General features: G+C 49.2%; 2 protein-coding genes across 4 annotated transcripts; one reads left to right on the forward strand and one right to left on the reverse strand.

Moving 5' to 3' along the window:
• Positions 1–6179: 6179 nt before the first annotated feature.
• Positions 6180–8891, reverse strand: ZBTB3 (zinc finger and BTB domain containing 3). Of its 2 annotated transcripts, none has more exons than XM_074401604.1 (2): positions 8845–8891; positions 6180–8429 (listed from the first exon to the last, which is right to left on the reverse strand). In XM_074401604.1, the coding sequence occupies exon 2, from the start codon at positions 8376–8378 to the stop codon at positions 6822–6824; it is 1557 nt and encodes a 518-aa protein (XP_074257705.1). In that variant the 5' UTR covers positions 8379–8429; positions 8845–8891; the 3' UTR covers positions 6180–6821. The 2 variants fall into 2 exon arrangements, with proteins under 2 accessions (XP_074257705.1, XP_003920303.4); XM_003920254.4 differs by having other exon boundaries at positions 8678–8889.
• Positions 8892–9051: 160 nt separating this feature from the next.
• POLR2G (RNA polymerase II subunit G) lies at positions 9052–20010 on the forward strand. 2 transcript variants are annotated; one of them, XM_010335781.2, is made up of 9 exons: positions 9052–9229; positions 14463–14670; positions 14805–14914; positions 16171–16330; positions 18767–18817; positions 18924–18989; positions 19227–19298; positions 19496–19529; positions 19740–20010. In XM_010335781.2, the coding sequence occupies exons 2-9, from the start codon at positions 14659–14661 to the stop codon at positions 19751–19753; spliced, it is 519 nt and encodes a 172-aa protein (XP_010334083.1). In that variant the 5' UTR covers positions 9052–9229; positions 14463–14658; the 3' UTR covers positions 19754–20010. The 2 variants fall into 2 exon arrangements, with proteins under 2 accessions (XP_010334083.1, XP_039326711.1); XM_039470777.2 differs by lacking the exon at positions 9052–9229 and having other exon boundaries at positions 13949–14670.
• Positions 20011–21455: the final 1445 nt, after the last annotated feature.

Here is a 21455-nt window from a genome sequence, read left to right on the forward strand (position 1 = left end):
CACCTGTAGTCCCAGCTACTGGGGAGGCTGAGAATTACTTGAACCCAGGAGATGGAGGTTGCAGTGAGTCAAGATTCTATCAGTATACTCCAGCCTGGTCTCAAAAAAAAAAAAAAAAAAGAGGCTAGGCCAGGCATGGTGGCTCATGCCTATAATCTCAGCACTTTAGGAGGCTGAGCCGTGTGGATCACTTGAGCCACCCAGGATTTCTTTTTTGTTGTTGGTGGTGTGTGTTTGTTTTTTTGAGGAGTTTCTCTCTTGTTGCTTAAGCTGGAGTGCAATGTTACAATCTCAGCTCACCGAAACCTCCGCCTCCCAGGTTCAAGCAATCCCCCTGCCTCGGCCTCCCAAGTAGCTGGCACTACAGGCATGTACCACCATACCCGGCTAATTTTGTATTTTTTTAGAGATGGGATTTCTCCATGTTGGTCAGGCTAGTCTTGAACTCCTGACCTCAGATGATCTGCCTCCCAAGGTGCTGGGATTACAGGTGTGAGCCAGTGCACCCAGCAGGATTTCTTTTTTAATTTGAGATGGAGTCTTGCTCTTTCACCCACGCTGGAGTGCAGTGGCTTGTTCTTGGCTCACTGCAACCTCCACCTCCCAGGTTCAAGTGATTTTCCTGCCTCAGCCACCCGAGTAGCTGGAACTACAGGCACGTGCCACTATGCCCAGCTAACTTTTTGTATTTTTTAAATTACAGACAAGGATTCACCGTCTTAACCAGGATGGTTTCCAACTCCTGACCTTGTGATTTGCCTGCCTTGGTCTCCGAAAGTGCTGGGATTATAGGCATGAGTCATCGCACCCAGCCCTGAACCCAGAATTTCAAGACCAGCCTGGGCAACATAGTGAGATCCCTTTTCTACAAAAATTAAAAAAAAAAAAAAAAAATAGCTTGGTGTGCTCCTATAGTCCTAGCTCCTCAGGAGGCTGAGTGGGAGGATAGCTTGAGCCCAGGAGTTTGAGGCTGCAGTGAGTTTGACTGCACCACTGCACTAACCCAGGTTACAGGTCAAGATTGTGTTTATAAAAACAACAACAACAACAACAAACATGAAAAAGCTGGAGAGGAAAGGGTGGTCTGAAAACTAAGTCGGTTTATAGCTCACAAGCAAATATTCTCGGGATGAAACTTAATAGGGTGGGGCCTGGTCCATATCCCTACAAAAGGAGACAGATTTTGGCTCAGTCTAAGGAAATCCAGATGGCCAACAATAGGTTTCCTTTGAGAAAGAGGTCGATTTGTTTTGTTTTTGTTTTTGTTTGAGACGGAGTCTCACACTGTCGCCCAGTCTGTATAGTGCAGTGTTGAGATCTCGACTCACTGCAGTCTCAGCCATTCTCTACCTCCTGGGTTCAAGCAATTCTCCTGCCTCAGCCTCCCGCATAGCTGGGACTACAGGTGTGTGCCACCATACCCAGCTAAGTTTTTTTGTATCTTTTTTTTTTTTTTGAGACAGAGTTTCGCTCTTGTTACCCCGGCTGGAGTGCAATGGCACGATCTCGGCTCACCGCAACCTCCGCCTCCTGGTTTCAGGCAATTCTCCTGCCTCAGCCTCCTGAGTAGCTGGGATTACAGGCATGCGCCACCATGCCCAGCTAATGTTTTGTATTTTTAGTAGAGACGGGGTTTCACCCTGTTGACCAGGATGGTCTTGATCTCTTGACCTCATGATCCACCCGCCTCGGCCTCCCAAAGCGCTGGGATTACAGGCTTGAGCCACCGCGTCCGGCCCGTTTTTTTTGTATCTTTAATAGAGACGGGGTTTCACCATGTTGGCCAGGTTGGTCTCCATCTCCTGACCTTGTGATCTGCCCTCCTCAGCCTCCCAAAGTGCTGGAATTACAGGCGTGAGCCACTGTGCCCAGCCTGTTTTTGTTTGAGATGGAGTCTTGCTCTGTTGCCCAGGCTGGAGTGCAGTGGCGCAGTCTTTGCTCGCTGCAGTCTCAGCCTCCCGGGTTCAAGCAAGTCTCCTGCCTGAGCCTCCAAGCATGTAGCTGGGACCACAAATGTGTGCATACCACCACACCTGGCTAATTTTTGTATTTTTAGTAGAGACGGAGTTTCACCATCTTGGCCAGGCTGGTCTTGAACTCCTGACCTCAAGTAATCTGCCCCTCTTGGCCTCCCAGAGTGCTAGGATTACAGGCATGAACTACCATGCCTGGCCTCATGCAGAAGTTTGATAACTGGCAAAAGGAGGATTCAGTGTTAGACTAGAAATTAGATGAGCTGACACCCAGGAGCCTATGGTTCCCTGACCATTAAAACCAGTGGAAATGAGAAAGAATTTATTGATCATATCTCTACAAATTAGCATAAACTGTGCCTAGCATTCAGCAGATAAACTAAGGCCACAGGCCCAGCACTATGGCTCACGCCTGTAATCTCAACACTTTCGGAGGCCGAGCCAGGCAGATCACTTGAGGTCAGGAGTTCAAGACCAGCCTGACCAACATGGTGAAACCCTGTCTGTACAAAAATACAAAAATTAGCTAGGTGTGGTAGCTCGAGCCTGTAATCCCAGCTGTTTGGGAGGCTGAGGCAGGAGAATTGCTTGAACCTGGGAGGCAGAGGTTGCAGTGAGCTGAGATCACACCACTGCACTGCAGCCTGGGCAATAGAGGGAGACTCTGTCTACAAAAAAAAAAAAAAAAAAAAAAAAAAAAGGCTATAGTGGCCGTAATTGTGATAGCTACTACTTTACAGATTTTGCAGGCTGGGCCTGATGGCTCATGCCTGAAAGCTCAGCACTTTGGGAGGCCAAGGCAGGTGGATCACTGGAGCCCAGGAATTTGAGACCAGCCTGGGCAACAGGGTGAAACGTCATCTTCACAAAACATACAAAATTAGCCATGCGTGGTAGTACATGCCTGTAATTCCAGCTACTTGGGATTGAGAGAGGTTGAGGCTGCAGTGAGTCATGATAGTGCCACTGCACTCCAGCCTCAGTGACAGGGAGACCTTGTGTCACACACACACACAATCTTGCAAATACCTGACTGCCACCTGCAAAAAAGAATGTACTTTATGCTGGATATTGATAGCAAATGCTTGCTCCTCAGGAGAATCTCACCAGCAACAGAGCCTCTTTAGTTAAGTAGTACATGTGACCACAATCTGATCAATACAATGGTTCCTGTCTTACCCAGAATGTCTTGAGAGTTATCTACATCATAAAATGTCTATATATATAGACCATTTATTTATTTATTTTTATTTATTTATTTTTTTTCGAGATGGAGTTTCGCTCTTGTTACCTAGGCTGGAGTGCAATGGCTCGATCTCGGCTCACCGCAACCTCTGCCCCCTGGGTTCAGGCAATTCTCCTGCCTCAGCCTCCTGAGTAGCTGGGATTACAGGCACGTGCCACCATGCCCAGCTAATTTTTTGTATTTTTGGTAGAGACGGGGTTTCACCATGTTGACCAGGATGGTCTCGATCTCTTGACCTCGTGATCCACCCGCCTTGGCCTCCCAAAGTGCTGGGATTACAGGCTTGAGCCACCGCGCCCAGCCCTATTTTTAATCTTTTTATTTTTTATTTTTTAAAGATGGGGTTTCACCATGATGGCCAGGCTGGTCTTGAACTCCTGACCTCAGATGATCCACCCACCTCGGCCTCCCTAAGTGCTAGGATTACAGGCGTGAGCCACAGCACCAGGCTTTTTTTTTTTTTTTTTTTTTTTTTTTTTTTTTTTTTTTTTTTCTTAAAGATGGGGTTTCACCATGATGGCCAGGCTGGTCTTGAATGGTCTTGAATTCCTGACCTCAGGTGATCCACCCACCTCAGCCTCCCAAAGTGCTAGGATTACAGGCATGAGCCACCGCGCCCAGCGATATAGACCATTTATTATGCCTTGAGTTTAGAAACTGATGTTCTGAAACAACTAGTTTTTGGATTTTTTGTTTTTGTTTTTTGCTTTGTGTTTCTGTTGAAATCAAGATATACAGACTGTCAAATCCACCCTTTTAAGGGCAACTGATTCATAAAGGCATTTTGATTTGATATTTACTCTAGGGAAGATTTTTTTTTTTTTTTTTGGTACAGAGTTTTGTTTTTGTTGCCCAGGCTGGAGTGCGATGGTGCCATCTCAGCTCACCACAACCTCTGACTCCCTGTTTCAAGTGATTCTCCTGCTTCAGCCTCCTGAGTAGCTGGGATTTTGGGCACCCACCACCACGCCCGGCTAATTTTGTATTTTTAGTAGAGACGGGATTTCTCTATGTTGGTCAGGCTGCTCTTGAACTCCCAACCTCAAGTGGAGTTCAACCTCCACTCGCCTTGGCCTCCCAAAGTGCTGGGATCACAGGCGTGAGCCACTGCGCCCTGAGTAGGGAAAACTTTTGAATCCACCCAGCTAGAATATTGTATTCATTTCTATCTTGCTTGTTTCATCAAGGAATTAAGGCAATAATGTATTTGCATAAATAAAATTAGAAGCCATTTGAAAGATAAATTAGAAGGTTATTTCAACACAAAGAATGTGAAAGAATGTAGAATTTGCTCAGCAGAAAAATGTTCACCATCTTTGGCTTCCCACATGTCCTAGTTAAGGAGCTTTCTTTAGCCACGTGGCAGCTCACCTTTTCCTGTAACTCAAAAATAGTCACTTGCTGGTAAGGGTTCACAGTGCTGAATATGACACAGACTCAACAAGAGAGAATGAAAATTCAGACTATTTACTTGTGATTTTCTCCCTTTTCTGGTTTCCTTCCTGCTTTATTTGCACTCATGTCCTTATTTAACAAGGAAAGGTTTGTAGGGAACCTTGAGGCCCTCCTCTAGCACAGGTCGGGCCAGCCACCACACATTCCTAGAGTTCTTTTTTTGCCCCATCCCACGATGGCACCCCAAACTCCCATTTCTTTGCTATCTCCACTGTCAGTAACCACCTGGGTGACCTTAGGTGAGTAATCGGCCTCATTACACTTTTCAAGAGGGAGTTGGACTACGTGAACGGTAAGATCCTCTCATCCGGAGTTTCTTGCTTCAGGTTTTGCAAGCACCCGTCATTGCCACACCACCTCAGACCCTCAGCCTCCCGCCACTGATCAGCCACCACGGGCCTTAGTGTGTTCTGCCTTTCAGTTTCAGAGAACTCAATTCAGATCTACGACTTGTAGCCAAAAATGTCAAATAATCAATACAGTATCTGCAACAAAAGGTCTTTCAATGGGGAAGGCAGAGGTAACAAGGGAACAAAGCCAAATACACAAAAGGACAAAAAAAAAAAAAAAAGAAAACAACTTCTACTTCTTGGTTAACTACCTTCAACTTTTTATTATTATTATTTTATAGAGAAAGAGGTCTCACTATGTTGCCCAGGCTCGTCTGTAACTCCTAGCCACAAGGGATTCTCTTACCTCAGACCCCCACAGTACTGGAAGAACAGGCATAAGCCATTTAACAGCCCTTCAAACAATGTTGTTGTTGTTGTTGTTTTTTGAAATGGAGTCTCACTCTTGTTACCCAGGCTGAAGTGCAATGGCACCATCTCAGCTTACTGCCACCTCTGCCTCCTGGGTTCAAGCAATTCTTCTGCCTCAGCCTCCCGAGTAGCTGGGATTACAGACACCCACCACCACGCCCAGCTAATTTTTTTGTTTTTAATAGAGACGAGGTTTCACCATGTTGGCCAGGTTGGTCTCAAACTCCTGACCTCAGGTAATCTGCCCACCAAAGTGTTGGGATTACAGGCGTGAGCCACCATGCCTGGCCCAAACGATGTTTTTAAGCAGCATAGCAGGCACAGTGTTTGCAGTCACAACGCAGGCTCAAATGCTGGCTTGCCCCTTAACTAGCCTCTGTGACCTTGAACAAGTTAAACTTTGATTTCTGAGTCTCAAGTTTATGAACAACAACAAAATAGGAGGTGGACCTAATACATCCTAACGTTATTGAGGATTAAATGAGTATTTATATGAAATGTCTGATATAGCCCAGAAGACAGGCGCTCAACCGCAATAATAAATCATAATTTTGTAAGCTTCCCTAATTTGTATACTTTTCCTAAGTAAAGTCTACATCGCCATCACCCTCTGCCTGTCTCGCTTTTTTCCTCATAAGCAACCTGACCCCTATCCCTACCCCAAGTATATATGTGAGATTCCAAAAGAACGGAAGGACAGGAATGAAGGCATGCAGGTTTTTAGAAGAAACCAGCCAACACCAGTTTAAAGAGATACTTTCACTGCTAGCTTTATGTTCCAGAACATAGAGTGAAAAGTGATGACACCTCAGGAAAATTCCCAGTGCCCTTGGAGAGAGCTGACATATGCTCTGCCCTGTAAAGTCCTGCTTATCTGGCTGGGCAAAGAAAAGGGTAGGAGGCTGGGTGCAGTGGCTCATGCCTATAATCCCAGCACTTTGGAGGGCCAAGGTGGGTGGATCACCTGAGGTCAGGAGTTCGAGACCAGCCTGGCCAACCTGGAGAAACCCCGTCTCTACTAAAAATACAAAAATTAGCTGGGTGTGGTGGCACTCGCCTATAATCTCAGCTACTCGGGAGGCTGAGGCAGGAGGATCTCTTGAACCTGGAAAGCAGAAGTTGCAAGTGAGCCAGGATTGTGCCATTTCACTCCAGCCTGGGTCAAAAAGCAAGACTGTCTCAAATAAAAAAAAAAAAAAAAAAAAAAAAAAAAAAAAAAAAAAAGAAAAGAAAAAAGAAAGAAAAGAAAAGGTAGGAACTTTCAGCCTGGGCAGAACCTTTATTCTTGTTACCCAGCAGGGGTGATGAGATATGCCACCAACCTTCTGTGCTGCCATCTAAGGATGGTAAGAGCAAACCCAGCATCAGCTCATGCTCCCTTAGATGTTAGTTTTTGGGGCCAGGTACAAAATCTTTAGGTGGCCCCCCACCACTGCTGCTCTGTCTGTCTGCTGTTGGGGAGCCAGGGAGGGGCTGCACCCCTAGGAGGGGTCCAGCTTCTGGATCCGGTTTGCTGCGTTTGGCCAGGTCCTCATTGTGAGCTTTGCGGATGTGGCGGTAGAGGTCCCCTGACTGTGTGTAGCTGCGCAGGCAATAGCGGCACTCGTAGGGTCGCTCACGTGTGTGCACCGTGGCATGTCGCCGTAGTGTGTAAGAGCATGAGAAGGTCTTCCCACATGTCTTGCAGGTGGGAACATCCTCAGTAAAAACCCCAAAGCTTCCTGGAGCTGCTTCATACTCAGAAGCCAGGTAAAGTGGCTCATGCAGGGATGCAGGTGCAGGCAGGGGTGAGGTCACCAGTCCTCGATGATACTGCCCTGCACCTGGCAGCAGATGGTAGGGTAGATGAGGATCTGGAGGCAGGAAGTGGTCACTTGGCCCCCCCTCCTCCAGTCCTGCTGCCCCTGGCTCTTCAAAAGCCTCTGGCTGGGAGGCCTGTCCCCCATACACTGCTCCTCCAGGTGAGAACACTCCCTCGGGACCCTGAGGCTGTTCATCTGACACATCTGTCTCTTCATCGGAGATCACAATAGCTTCAACTTTCACCTGGACCAGCTCAGCCTCAGCTGGGGCTGGAGCCTGGGATGGAACTGGGGCTGAGGCTGAGGCTGGGGCTGAAGCTGGGGGATAGAAGCCTTGCAGTGGTCCTCCAGGATCCCTTGATTCCACCACCCTCAGACTCTCAGGAGCCACATCAAGAGATGTCAGTGGCTCCAATGAAACTGCTGGGAGGCCAGAAGAGAAGTAGTTTGCCGGAATGGTCTCAGTGGAGCTACTAGGGCTGGCAAGAGAGACATCAGCCACCGCTTGGGGATGTGCCCGTAGATGTGGTGCATCAACCTCCATGCCAGGCTGTGTAGTGTCAGCCCCACTGGACATTGGTGGCTCATCTGGAGGACGGACAGTAGGTGATGAAGCAGCAGAGCCTCTCCATTCTCCTTTGCCCCAGTGGCCTGATGTCTCACCAGATGCCAACAAGGGCTGGGGGCCACGAGAAGTACTGGACAAAAACTCTAAAGTAGGAGGCTGTGAGTTAGTTTCCTCCTCCTTCTTGGTACTGTCTGCCTCTGCCAGGGCCCGGGCTTGAAGCCGCCGCTTACACACCTTGACGATGTCATTCATGTGCAAGTAGCTGGCAGCTGCGAGCACATCCTCCACAGGGGTATCCCCTCTCAGGGCCAGCTGGCCAGCATACATAAAGTCCAGAAGCAGCCCAAAGGCTGGGGCTGTGACAATTTCATTGTGAATACACACCAGATCCCTCTTGTCCAATTCCCGCTCCTTGTAGAAAAGCTGGAAGAATGGGCTGCAGGAAGCCAGCACAGCCCGATGGGCCAAGAACTGGGTACTACCCACCATCACAGTGCAGTCACAAAGGAAACCCTGGGACCGCTGTTCCCGGAGGCTCTGCAGCAGCTGCTGACTGTGTTCTGGGAACTCCATAGTACCCCACGAAGGAGAGGGGGTCCAAAAAAGGTCCCCACCAGTGGCTCCCTGGGAAAAAACGACAGTGGGTTAAGGCAGGTAACCGCCCCAGCAACCGTAACATCAGCCCTTAAGTATCACTTGCATCCCCAAGGCAATCGCTTAAGTTACTGCCCTTCTTTCTCCTAGGTCACACCCAAAGCTCTCCCATTAGCTCCGCCTCCCCGCCTAACCTTAGAACAGGCCCCGCCCCGCCCGATTAGCCCTGCCCCCGGAAGTCCCGCCCCTTGGCCACCCTCCGCTTCCTTGATGCCCACCCGGTAGCTTCCAACGTCTCCACGAAGTAGGGGTCTTTTCCGCTCCCAGGCCTTCCCAGGCGATGCCTCTACGCCCCACTTCGGGAACTCCCTAAGCATCTCCCTCACGCATTCCAGGGGCTAAGGACTCCCAGAGTGAGAACTAGCAGAGAAAGCGGATCCCTCACCCACCACCGAGCAGCCACCGAGAGAGCTCCTCCCCTTCCCACCTTCTCAGTTTTAATTGGCTTAAAATCGCCCTCCCCTGTCACGGATTGGTCCGCTGTCCACTAACTGTCGTAACCCCACCGCAGTCTCCAATTGGGTGCTCGCCGCCATCGCTTTTACAGTCAGGCGCCGCATTGGGTGGCGCTCCTGTCCTCAACTTTTCCTCCTCGTCCCGCCTTCCTTGCCTCCGAACTCTCAGAATTGGCTGAGCTTCTCCTTCTGCCTAATTCCGCAGGCAGGAGGTACTGGCTACAAGTGGCTGAACGCTGCGCCCTCCTGGCAAGGCCGGAGATCCGGAACTGTGCCCTGTCGGACCTGAGCTGACAGCTGCTGTAGGATGACCGGGTAAAAGAGAACCAACTAGGCCCGGCGCAGTGCCTCACGCCTGTAATCCCAGGGCTTTGGGAGGCGGAGGCGGGCGGATTACTTGGGGTCAGGACTTCAAGACCAGCATGGCCAACATGGTGAAACATCGTCTACTAAAAATACAAAAATTAGCCGGCATAGTGGCGCGCGCCTGTAATCCCAGCTATTGGGGAGGCTGAGGCAGGAGAATCACTTGAACCCAGGAGGCAGAGGTTGCAGTGAGTCACAATCGTGCCACTGCACTGCAGCCTGGGCGACAGAACGAGACCCTGTCCCCTCTACGTCCCCCGGCCCATCAAAAAAAGAACCAACCGGTGACTGTGGCCTATAGCCACAAGTCCCTGAACTGCATTTGTCTCTTAAAGGTCCCTTCCTCTCAAAAAATTCCAAGATTGGCCGGGTGCAGTGGCTCACGCCTTTAATCCCAGCATTTTGGGAGGCCGAGGCGGGCAGATCACTTGAGGTCAGGAGTTCAAGGCCAGCCTGGCCAACATAGTGAAGCCCCATCTCTACTAAGAATACAAAAATCGGCTGGTCATGGTGGTGCGTGCCTGTAATCCCAGCTACTCGGGAGGCTGAGGCAAGAGTTCAAAACTCTTGAATCTAGGAGTCACATGTTGGAGTGAGCCGAGATCGCGCCACTGCATTCCAGACAATTTTTTGTATTTTTAGTAGAGACGAGGTTTCACCATGTTGACCAGGATGGTCTCGATCTCTTGACCTTGTGACCCACCCGCCTCGGCCTCCCAAAGTGCTAGGATTACAGGCTTGAGCCACCGTACCCGGCCTTTTTTTTTTTTTTTTAACCAAATTATTATTATTATTATTATTATTTTTATTTATTTTTTATTATTTTTTTTGAGACGGAGTTTCGCTCTTGTTACCCAGGTTGGAGTACAATGGCGCGATCTCGGCTCACCGCAACCTCCGCCTCCTGGGTTCAGGCAATTCTCCTGCCTCAGCCTCCTGAGTAGCTGGGATTACAGGCACGTGCCACCATGCCCAGCTAATTTTTTGTATTTTTAGAAAGACGGGGTTTCACCATGTTGACCAGGACGGTCTCGATATCTTGACCACGTGATCCACCCGCCTTGGCCTCCCAAAGTGCTGGGATTACAGGCTTGAGCCACCGCGCCCGGCTATTATTATTTTTTTTTTTTTGAGACGAAGTTTCGCTCTTGTTACCCAGGCTGGAGTGCAATGGCACGATCTCGGCTCACCGAAACCTCCGCCTCCTGGGTTCAGGCAATTCTCCTGCCTCAGCCTCCTGAGTAGCTGGGATTACAGGCAGGCTCCACCATGCCCAGCTAATTTTTTGTATTTTTAGTAGAGACGGCATTTCACCATGTTGACCAGGATGTTCTTGATTTCTTGACCTCGTGATCCACCTGCCTCGGCCTCCCAAAGTGCTGGGATTACAGGCTTGAGCCACTGCGCCCAGCCGGACACAGGACTTTTTAATCAGGATTACATTTTTTTTATTTTTCCTTCTTTCCTCTTCTTTTTTTTTTTTTTTTTTTAAAGATGGGGTTTCACCATGATGGCCAGGCGGGTCTTGAACTCCTGACCTCAGATAATCCACCCTCCTTGGCCTCCCAAAGTGCTAGGATTCTAGGCGTGAGCCACTGCTGGCCAGGATTACATTTTTCATAGAAGATTGGTACATAGTTGCAGCAATTTGGTTGGCTATAGACAATATTTCTTTCTTTTTTTTTTTGAGACGGAGTTTCACTCTTGTTACCCAGGCTGGAGTGCAATGGCACGATCTCGGCTCACCGCAACCTCCGCTTCCTGGGTTCAGGCAATTCTCCTGCCTCAGCCTCCTGAGTAGCTGGGATTACAGGCACGCGCCACCATGCCCAGCTAATTTTTTGTATTTTTAGTAGAGACGGGGTTTCACCGTGTTGACCAGGATGGTCTCGATCTCCTGACCTCGTGATCCACCCGCCTCAGCCTCCCAAAGCGCTGGGATTACAGGCTTGAGCCACCGTGCCTGGCCTTTTTTCTTTTTTATTATTATTATTTTTTCTTTTGAGATGAAGTCTCACTCTGTCTCACAGGCTGGAGTACAGTGGTGCGATCTCAGCTCATTGCAACCTCCACCTACTAGGTTCAAGCGATTTTCCTGCCTCAGCCTCCCGAGTAGCCGGGACTGCAGGCACACACCGCCACGCCTGGCTAATTTTTTGTATTTTAGTAGAGACAAAGTTTCACTGTGTTAGCCAGGATGGTCTTGATCACCTGACCACGTGATCCACCTGCCTCGGCCTCCCAAAGTGTTGGGATTACAGGCATGCACTACCATGCCCGGCCATATTTTTTTGAGATGGAGTCTCACTCAGTTGCCCAGGCTGGAGTGCAGTGGTACAATCTCAGCTCACTGCATCCTCCACCTCTCGGGTTCAAGTGATTCTCCTGCCCCAGCCTCCCAAGTAGCTAGGATTATAGGCATGTGCCACCATGCCCAGCTAATTTTTGTATTTTTATTAGAGATGGAATTTCACCATATTGGCCAGGGTGGTTTCAAACTCCTGACCTCGTAATTTTCCCACCTCGGCCTCCCAAAGTGCCAGGATTACAGGCCTGAGTCACTTTGCCTGGCCAGAAGAGTATATGATCTTTAGATTGTATGATCAGGAAAGGCCCAACTAGGAAGTGATATATAACTGAAATGTGAATTACAATAAAGAGCAATGCAGGCAAACATCTGGGAGGGGCAGCTTGCTTCTGTAATCCCAGCACTTTGGGAGGCTGAAGGAGAAGGATAATTTGAGGCCAGGAGTTGGAGACCAGCCTGGGCAACATAGGGAGACTCCACTTCTAGGAGAAAAAAAAAAAAGCCAGGTGTGGTGGCTCACCTCTGTAATCCTAGCACTTTGAGAGGCTGAGGTGGGAGGATCACGAGGTCAGGAGTTTGAGACCACCCTGGCCAATATGGTGAAATGCCATCTCTAGTAAAAATACAAAAATTAGCCAGGCATGGTGGTGCATGCCTGGAGTCCCAGCTACTCCAGAGCCCAAGGCAAAAAAATCACTTGAACCTGGGAGGTGGAAGTTGCAGTGAGCCGAGATCACACCACTGCACTACAGCCTGGATGACAGACAGAGACTCCGGCAAAAAAAAAAAAAAAAAAAAAAAGGCCGGGCATGGTGGCTCAAGCCTGTAATCCCAGCACTTTGGGAGGCCGAGGCGGGTGGATCACGAGGTCAAGAGATCGAGACCATCCTGGTCAACATGGTGAAACCCCGTCTCTACTAAAAATACAAAAAAATTAGCTGGGCATGGCGGCACGTGCCTGTAATCCCAGCTACTCAGGAGGCTGAGGCAGGAGAATTGCCTGAACCCAGGAGACGGAGGTTGCGGTGAGCCGAGATCGCGCCATTGCACTCCAGCCTGGGTAACAAGAGCGAAACTCCGTCTCAAAAAAAAAAAAAAAAATGCCTGACTGGTGGCACTAATGCAGTCCTAGCTAGTTACTCAGGAGACTGAGGTGGGAGGATCTCTTGAGGCTGCAGTGAGTTATGATCACCACTGCATTCCAGCTTAGGCAATAGAGCAAGGCACTGTCTCTTACAATGAGTCAGACGAGAGAGAGCTCACTTACAAAGAGATAGAGGAGAGAGAGAGAGAGAGAGAGAGAGAGAGAGAGAGAGAGTGTGTGTGTGTGTGTGTGTGTGTGTGTGTGACTCTGTTACCAAGGCTGGTCATGAACCCTGGCCTCAAGAGATCCTTCTGTGTCAGCGGAGATCCTTTCTCTTAGAAAAGAGAAAAGAGGCCGGGCGCGGTGGCTCAAGCCTGTAATCCCAGCACTTTGGGAGGCCGAGGCGGGTGGATCACGAGGTCGAGAGATCGAGACCAACCTGGTCAACATGGTGAAACCCCGTCTCTACTAAAAATACAAAAAATAAGCTGGGCATGGTGGCGTGTGCCTGTAATCCCAGCTACTCAGGAGGCTGAGGCAGGAGAATTGCCTGAGCCCAGGAGGCGGAGGTTGCGGGTGAGCCGAGATCGCGCCATTGCACTCCAGCCTGGGTAACGAGAGCGAAACTCCGTCTCAAAAAAAAAAAAAAAAAAAAAAAAAAAAAGAAAAGAGAAAAGAGGCCGGGCGCGGTGGCTCAAGCCTGTAATCCCAGCACTTTGGGAGGCCGAGGCGGGTGGATCACGAGGTCGAGAGATCGAGACCAACCTGGTCAACATGGTGAAACCCCGTCTCTACTAAAAATACAAAAAATTAGCTGGGCATGGTGGCGCGTGCCTGTAATCCCAGCTACTTAGGAGGCTGAGGCAGGAGAATTGCCTGAGCCCAGGAGGCGGAGGTTGCGGGTGAGCCGAGATCGCGCCATTGCACTCCAGCCTGGGTAACGAGAGCGAAACTCCGTCTCAAAAAAAAAAAAAAAAAAAAAAAAAAAAGAAAAGAGAAAAGAGGCCGGGCGCGGTGACTCAAGCCTGTAATCCCAGCACTTTGGGAGGCCGAGGCGGGTGGATCACGAGGTCAAGAGATCGAGACCATCCTGGTCAACATGGTGAAACCCCGTCTCTACTAAAAATACAAAAATTTAGCTGGGCATGGTGGCGTGTGCCTGTAATCCCAGCTACTCAGGAGGCTGAGGCAGGCGAATTGCCTGAAACCAGGAGGCAGAGGTTGTGGTGAGCCGAGATCACGCCATTGCACTCCAGCCTGGGTAACAAGAGCTAAACTCCGTTTAAAAACAAAAAAAAAACAGAGAAAAGAAAGACAAAGGTCTGGCGTGGTGGCTCATGCCTGTAATTCAAACATCTTGGGAGGCTGAAGTGGGAGGATTACTTGAGCTCAGGAGTTGGAGACCAGCCTGGGCAACACAGAGAGACCCTGTCTGTGCAAAAAAAAATTTAAAAATTAGCCGGGCGTGGTGGCGCGCGCTTGCTGCCCCAACTACTTGGGAGGCTGAGGTGGGAGGATCGCTTGGGGCCACGAGTTGGAGGCTCCAGTGAGCTATGATCCGGCTAGTGCACTCCAGCCTGGACAACAGAGACTGTCTCTCTGCCCAGGGCAGTGAAGTACTTGGGCCTCTAACAAACATGTGTAGATATATATTTGCTGAATCGATTTGCTGCACTCTGTTATAGCGCTTGACTTATGGATTCGTTCACTAATTAATTAATCTCGTTATAAGTATTTACTGAGCAGTTGTTACAGGCTGTGCATTAACAGAGTTGCTTTTTGAGGTCCAGGTTGGGTGGACGAGGGGCGTGGCTTTAGTGGTTCCCGCCCACAACAGCGAGGCCCAATCAGACCCGCGAAGGAGGTGGAGTTCTGCCCTGTTTGTCGCGGCCGGCCCGGAACTCGGGTTGCGGAGGCTATCTGTGCTTCCGGTGGATTCCCGGGCTGCCGGAGGTGTGGACTTAGCCTCCCAGAGGCTCTGGGAAGATGTTCTACCATGTGAGCAGGGCTCAGGGTGGCAGCAAGGGTTGGGTGGGAAGGAGGAGCAAAGCCAGGCGCCAGCGCGAGGGGCCCCTTCTTGCCCGATAACCTCCCAGCGCCTGGCCTGGTCGCCATCCCGCTTTTCTCCGCAGATCTCCCTAGAGCATGAAATCCTGCTGCACCCGCGCTACTTCGGCCCCAACTTGCTCAACACGGTGAAGCAGAAGCTCTTCACCGAGGTGGAGGGGACCTGCACCGGGAAGTGAGTGCCGACCTCACCGCGCAGCCAGATCGCGCACACGGGGCGCTATACCTGCAACCCCTCCCCAGCTCCTGCTCGTACTGCCACCCACTCTGGGGGCCTCTCTCACTCCCTCAGGCTGCCAGTTGCTTCCTGCTTTGGGTTCCTACGAGGCCCTCTGCAATGCTGGCCGATAAGACTTTCTTCCCTCAGTTGAAATTGGTCATTCATTTACTCAAACATGTTTAAAAGTCTTTGCTGTGTGCCAGGACCCGTGTTGGGCTTTGAGAACAAGATAGAATGAGACCAGCCCTTGTGGAGCCCACAGTGTAATTACTGTTCTGTGTCTGCTCTCCCTCTGTCATTCTGCTGGTTTTCTCTTATCCCCTGTGCCCAGAGACCACACGCTATAAGCCTCGATATGTATTCTGAATGAATGACCAGAAAAAGCAGATCGAGAGTTGGAGGAAGGAAGAAGCCTGGGACTTGAACATCTCTGGGCTTTGCGCAGAGAGGCCTCTCACAGGGTGGTATTAACGACCCAGCCCAGGGCAGTGGAGTTACTTGGGCCTCCAGCATCGGAAAAACCTGGGGAGGTTCTTGAACATGCAAATTTCTGAGCCTCATTGTTCCCTATGGAATCAAGATTCTCTGGGGCAGACCTGAGAATCTCCTTTTTTTTTTTTTTTTCCTTTTTCTTTTTCTTTGAGATGGAAATCTCACTCTCACCCAGGCTGGAGTCCAGTGGCACGATCTCAGTTCATTGCAACCTCTGCCTCCCGGGTTCAAACCATTCTGCCTCAGCCTCCCAAGTAGCTGGGATTACAGATGTGCATAACCACATCCAGCTAATTTTTGTATTTTTAGTAGAGATGGGGTTTCTCCATGTTGGCCAGGCTGGTCTCAATCTCGCCTCAGGTGATCCACCTGTCTCGGCCTCCCAAAGTACTGGGGTTACAGGCATGAGCCACCGTGCCAGGCCAGAGTCTGCATTTTAATAAGATGATTCTCAGGCATCCCAAAGATTGACACCTGTTGGCTCAAGGACTCCAGCCTTCTTGGGCATTTATTGTGAAATTACCAGAGCAGCATTTTGCCTTATACATAACTGATCTGTGTTCCATCTTCTCTTGGTCATTAAGCTCTGGGAACTGAGGTGCTATCAGCTTGTCCGTTTGTTCTCCCCACCCGACTCCCAAAAGCTCAGTGACTTTTATTGCAGAATCGTTAGAGCCTCTTGGACACAAAATGCCTTTTGTTTCTCCTCTTCCTTGCAGGTATGGCTTTGTAATCGCTGTAACCACCATTGACAATATCGGTGCTGGGGTGATCCAGCCAGGCCGAGGCTTCGTCCTTTATCCAGTTAAGTACAAGGCCATTGTTTTCCGGCCCTTTAAAGGAGAAGTCGTGGATGCTGTTGTCACTCAGGTCAACAAGGTGAGACCATACATAGGGGAGCCAGTGGGGTAGTCTCTTGGAAGATGTCGGTTGGGTCCTGGCTCCACTTGATAACTCTGTGCCTTCAGCTAAGTCACTTTTTGTTTTTTGGTTTTTTTTGAGACGGAGTTTCACTCTTGTTACCCAGGCTGGAGTGCAATGGCACGATCTCGGCTCACCGCAACCTCCGCCTCCTGGGTTCAAGCAATTCTCCTGCCTCAGCCTCCTGAGTAGCTGGGATTACAGGCACGTGCCACCATGCCCAGCTAATGTTTTGCATTTTTAGTAGAGACGGGGTTTCACCATGTTGACCAGGATGGTCTCGATCTCTCGACCTCGTGATCCACCCGCCTCGGCCTCCCAAAGTGCTGGGATTACAGGCTTGAGCCACCGCGCCCAGCCGGTAGGTGCTTTTTTACAGAAGCTGAAGCTTAAGTTAAGTGTACTGGTGAAGATCATGTGCCCAAAGGGTATTCAAATCTTTTTTTTTCTTTCGAGATGGAGTTTCGCGCGTTACCCAGGTTGGAGTGCAATGGCATGATCCCAGCTCACCATAACCTCCGCCTCCTGGGTTGAAGCAATTCTCCTGCCTCAGCCTCCCGAGTAGCTGGTACTACAGGCGTGTGCCACCGTGCCCAGCTAAGTTTTTTTTTTGTATTTTTAGTAGAAACAGGGTTTCACCATGTTGACCAGGATGGTCTCAATCTCTTGACCTCATGTTCCACCCACCTTGGCCTCCCAAAGTGCTGGGATTATAGGCATGAGCCACCACGCCAGGCCTTTTTTTTTTTTTTTTTTTTTTTTTTTTTTTTTTTTTGAGACGGAGTTTCACTCTTGTTACCCAGGCTGGAGTGCAATGGTGCGATCTCGGCTCACCGCAACCTCCGCCTCCTGGGTTCAGGCAATTCTCCTGCCTCAGCCTCCTGAGTAGCTGGGATTACAGGCATGTGCCACCATGTCCAGCAATTTTTTTGTATTTTTAGTAGAGATGGGGTTTCACAATGTTGACCTGGTTGGTCTTGATCTGTGGACCTCGTGATCCACCCGCCTCGGCCTCCCAAAGTGCTGGGATTACAGGCTTGAACTACCGCACCCGGCCTTTTTTTTTTTTTTTTTTTTTTTGAGACGTAGTCTTGCTCTGTTGCCCAGGCTGGAGTTCACTGGCTCAATCTCGGCTCACTGCAACCTATGCCTTCAGGGTTCAAGCAATTCTCCTGCCTCAGCCTCCCGAGTAGCTGGGATTACAGGCATGTGCCACCACGCCCAGCTAATTTTTTGTATTTTTAGTAGAGATGGGGTTTCATCATGGATCTCTTTACCTCATGATCCGCCCGCCTTGGCCTCCCAAAGTGCTGGAATTAAAGGCATCAGCCACTGCGCCCGTCCCAGCTCTTTACTACTTTAAAATGAAAGTTTAGGCCCGATGCTGGTACCTCACACCTGTAATCCCAGCACTTTGGGAGGCTGAGGCAGGCACATCACCTGATGTCGGGGGTTCATGACCAGCCTGGCCAATATGGTGAAACCCTGTCTCTACTAAAAATTCAAAAATTAGCCAGGCATCACATGGTGTGTGTGTGTGTATAGTCCTAGCTACTTGGGAGGCTGAGGCATGAGAATCACTTGAACCTGGGAGGTGGAGGTTGCAGTGAGCTGAGACTGTACCACTGCACTCCAGACTGGATAACAGCGAGATTTTGTCTCAAAGTAAATACATAAATAAATACAAATGAATGTCTAAGAAAAACAGAAGAGGGCTGGGTGCATTGGCTCATACTTATAATCCCAGTGCTTTGGGAGGCAGAAGTGAGAAGATTGCTTGAGCCCAGGAGTTTGAGACCAATCTGGGCAACATAGCAAGACTCTGTCTCTACGAGAAGTTTCTAAAAATTAGCGTAGCATGGTGGTGTGCACCTGTAGTCTTTTTTTTCTTTTTTTTTTTTGAGACGGAGTTTCGCTCTTGTTACCCAGGCTGGAGTGCAATGGCGCGATCTCGGCTCACCGCAACCTCTGCCTCCTGGGTTCGGGCAATTCTCCTGCCTCAGCCTCCTGAGTAGCTGGGATTACAGGCACATGCCACCGTGCCCAGCTCATTTTTTGTATTTTTAGTAGAGATGGGGTTTCACCGTGTTGACCAGGACGGTCTCGATCTCTTGACCTCGTGATCCACCTGCCTAGGCCTCCCAAAGTGCTGGGATTACAGGATTGAGCCACCGCACCCGGCCACACCTGTAGTCTTAGCTACTCGGGAGGCTGAGGTGGGAGGATCACTTGAGCCTGGGAGTTCAAGGTTACAGTGAGTTGTGATCGCACCACTGCTTTCCAGCCTTGGCAACAGAGTGAGACACTATCTCAAAATTTAAAAAGCAAAAAACAAAAACACAACACTTTAAGTAGCAAAAAAAAAAAAAGCAAGATCACTCATTTTTTTTCTAGGTTGGACTCTTCACAGAAATTGGGCCTATGTCTTGCTTCATCTCTCGACATGTAAGTCTAGGCACACTGGGTGGGGCTGAGGAAGAGAGATGCCCATTCATTACCATCTACTGATGCATCTATTCAAAGTGCTAACCCCGTCTCACTTTCCTTTCAGTCCATCCCTTCAGAGATGGAGTTTGATCCTAACTCCAACCCACCATGTTACAAGACAATGGATGAGGTAAGTGGGCAGAAAGAAGCCGGGGGGAGGAGAGAATCAGGCATCCTGAGTATTGGCCTGGGGATGACTCAGTACAGGTGGTCCCCAAATTACCATGGCTTAACTTATCATTTTCTGACTTTACAATGGTGCGAAAGTGCTGTGCATTTGGTATGCCCCCAGACTTACAGTGGAGTCGTTGTGATGTAACCTATCATAAATTGAGGAGCATCTGTATACTGTTCCTCCTCTCCCCAGGATATTGTGATTCAGCAGGACGATGAGATCCGCTTAAAGATTGTGGGGACCCGTGTGGACAAGAATGACATTGTGAGTCTTTTCCCTGCCTCTCTGTCTATACCAGGTTGAGCTGAGAGCTGTCGATTCCTTACCACCCACGGTTTCAGGGGGTTCTATGCTCTTCTCCCAGGAAAAAGGGGTGGATAGGCAGAGGCCTGGGGCTGCGGGGTGGAGGCTGGTTCTGTGCTCACCTTGGCTTCACTTTGTTTTTACCTTCCTTCCTGCAGTTTGCTATTGGCTCCCTGATGGATGATTACTTAGGTGAGTGCCTGATTATACGTGCCAGAGCTATTGCCTGGAGAAGGGGTGTGTAGGTGTGGGGAGTAATAGAGGATTTAATGCCCAAATCAGAGAGGCAGAAGAAACTTTTATGCTATCTGCTTGGAAGATCCAGGACATGTGCCTTGGGATGAGAAGCTGTGGTTGCCCCCAAACTCTGGGTCTAACTGATTGCTTTTTCTGGTTTCACAGGGCTTGTAAGCTGAGCCTGGTGGCCTCCTACCCTTGGTCCTGATCTAGGAAGTGTGATTGTCACACTTACTGTGTTGTCCAGAGGTCCAGTCTGGCTGCTGTTGTGGAGGCAAGGAAGGCAACTCATCCCTGGAAGGTTCTTCTTTTGGCTTAGCAACTGCTTTCTGATTTTTCAGTACGTGTTCTATGTAAAAAAGTCCTTGGTTCTCATGGAAGTGTTACCTTTTTTTCTTTTTTTTTTTAAGCAGGAACAATAATTCTTTAAAAAGGCTGTGTAGTTGATTGCTTACTAGCCCCTCTTTTCCTTAGAATGATGCCTCTGCTAGCCTCAGCCACCAAGGGGATCTGACTAACCTGTTTGTCAGTTTAATGTTGACCTCATGGAAGTCAAGGCTCTGATGTTGGGTCTTTGGCTTCCAGCAAATGACATCATCATTAGTGGCATTCTTAGTCCTGATCTAATTCCAGAGTGTTTGCCCTTCTTCTGCCCTTAAAAGTAACCAAGAGTAGCCGGGCGCGGTGGCTCAAGCCTGTAATCCCAGCACTTTGGGAGGCTGAGGCGGGTGGATCACGAGGTCGAGAGATCGAGACCATCCTGGTCAACATGGTGAAACCCCGTCTCTACTAAAAATACAAAAAATTAGCTGGGCATGGTGGCACGTGCCTGTAATCCCAGCTACTCAGGAGGCTGAGGCAGGAGAATTGCCTGAGCCCAGGAGGCGGAGGTTGCGGTGAGCCGAGATCGCGCCATTGCACTCCAGCCTGGGTAACAAGAGTGAAACTCCGTCTCAAAAAAAAAAAAAAAAAAGTAACCAAGAGTATAACTGGGAAAGAAGGGAGAAGAGACAGCAGACAGGGAGAGATGAACAAGAGGCTAGTAATGACACAGACTGTGGGATCTCAACACAGCCCTTCCTAAGATAGGTATCTAAACAACAGTGTATCACTATTCTAAACTGAACTGAAAATGTAAAAGGACCCAGAATCTAGTTAAGGTAACATAACAAACGTATGAAATGCCTACAGGATTAAACAAACATGCCACTTTTCCCTGACACTATATCTCTGCAATACTATTTGTCTACCTTGGGAATGCCCCTTCCCAGCTTCCTATCTACCCATCTATGAAACCTCAATTCAATTACGTTTTTTTTCTTTAGCTTTCTTTGACTTCCTTGGGAAACAGAGCTTTGTAGCAGAAAACAAGAAAGCATGGTATTTGCATTAGTAACAGAGCTGGTTTAAGTCTTAGCTGGACTCAGGAGGTTGAGGCAGGGGAATCGCTTGAACCCGGGATGGGGAGGTTGTAGTGAGCTGAGGTCCCTCCACTGCACTCTAGCCTGGGTGACAGAGTGGGACTCCATCTTAAAAAAAAAAAAAAATCTTAGCTGGATGACCTTCTGTTTCCTATTATAAAATGGGCAGAAAACCCTCCTTGGAGGTTGCTGTATCAGAGATCATATGTTCAGGTGGCTGGCATAGAGCCTCGTCCACGATGGGCCCTCAACTGTTAATTGTAATAATTATTATATAATGCATATAGTAATGCATCCCAAAGCTGATACAGTGATGTGTATCTGTAGTCTCAGCTACTTAGGAGGCTGAGGTGGGAGGATCTCTGGAATCCAGGAGTTCTTTCCAAGTTCTCAAATAGAACCACCCATTTATAAGTGGTGCAGGGGAATAACACTGAGCCTGGAAGGAAGAGACTGATGG

The sequence above is a fragment of the Saimiri boliviensis genome, chromosome 6 (assembly GCF_048565385.1).
Source record: "Saimiri boliviensis isolate mSaiBol1 chromosome 6, mSaiBol1.pri, whole genome shotgun sequence".
Classification (NCBI taxonomy): Eukaryota; Metazoa; Chordata; class Mammalia; order Primates; family Cebidae; genus Saimiri; species Saimiri boliviensis.

What these genes read in the sequence shown, in the direction of transcription:
- ZBTB3 (XM_003920254.4), bottom strand. Translation starts at nt 8,776, where the DNA reads ATGCTTAGGGAGTTCCCGAAGTGGGGCGTAGAGGCATCGCCTGGGAAG. An exon ending in GAGACGTTGGAAGCTACCGG is followed by an intron (nt 8,430 to 8,677) that starts GTGGGCATCAAG and finishes GTTTTTTCCCAG; the next exon opens with GGAGCCACTGGTGGGGACCT.
- POLR2G (XM_010335781.2), top strand. An exon ending in CTTGCTTCATCTCTCGACAT is followed by an intron (nt 18,818 to 18,923) that starts GTAAGTCTAGGC and finishes CTTTCCTTTCAG; the next exon opens with TCCATCCCTTCAGAGATGGA. An exon ending in GTGTGGACAAGAATGACATT is followed by an intron (nt 19,299 to 19,495) that starts GTGAGTCTTTTC and finishes TCCTTCCTGCAG; the next exon opens with TTTGCTATTGGCTCCCTGAT.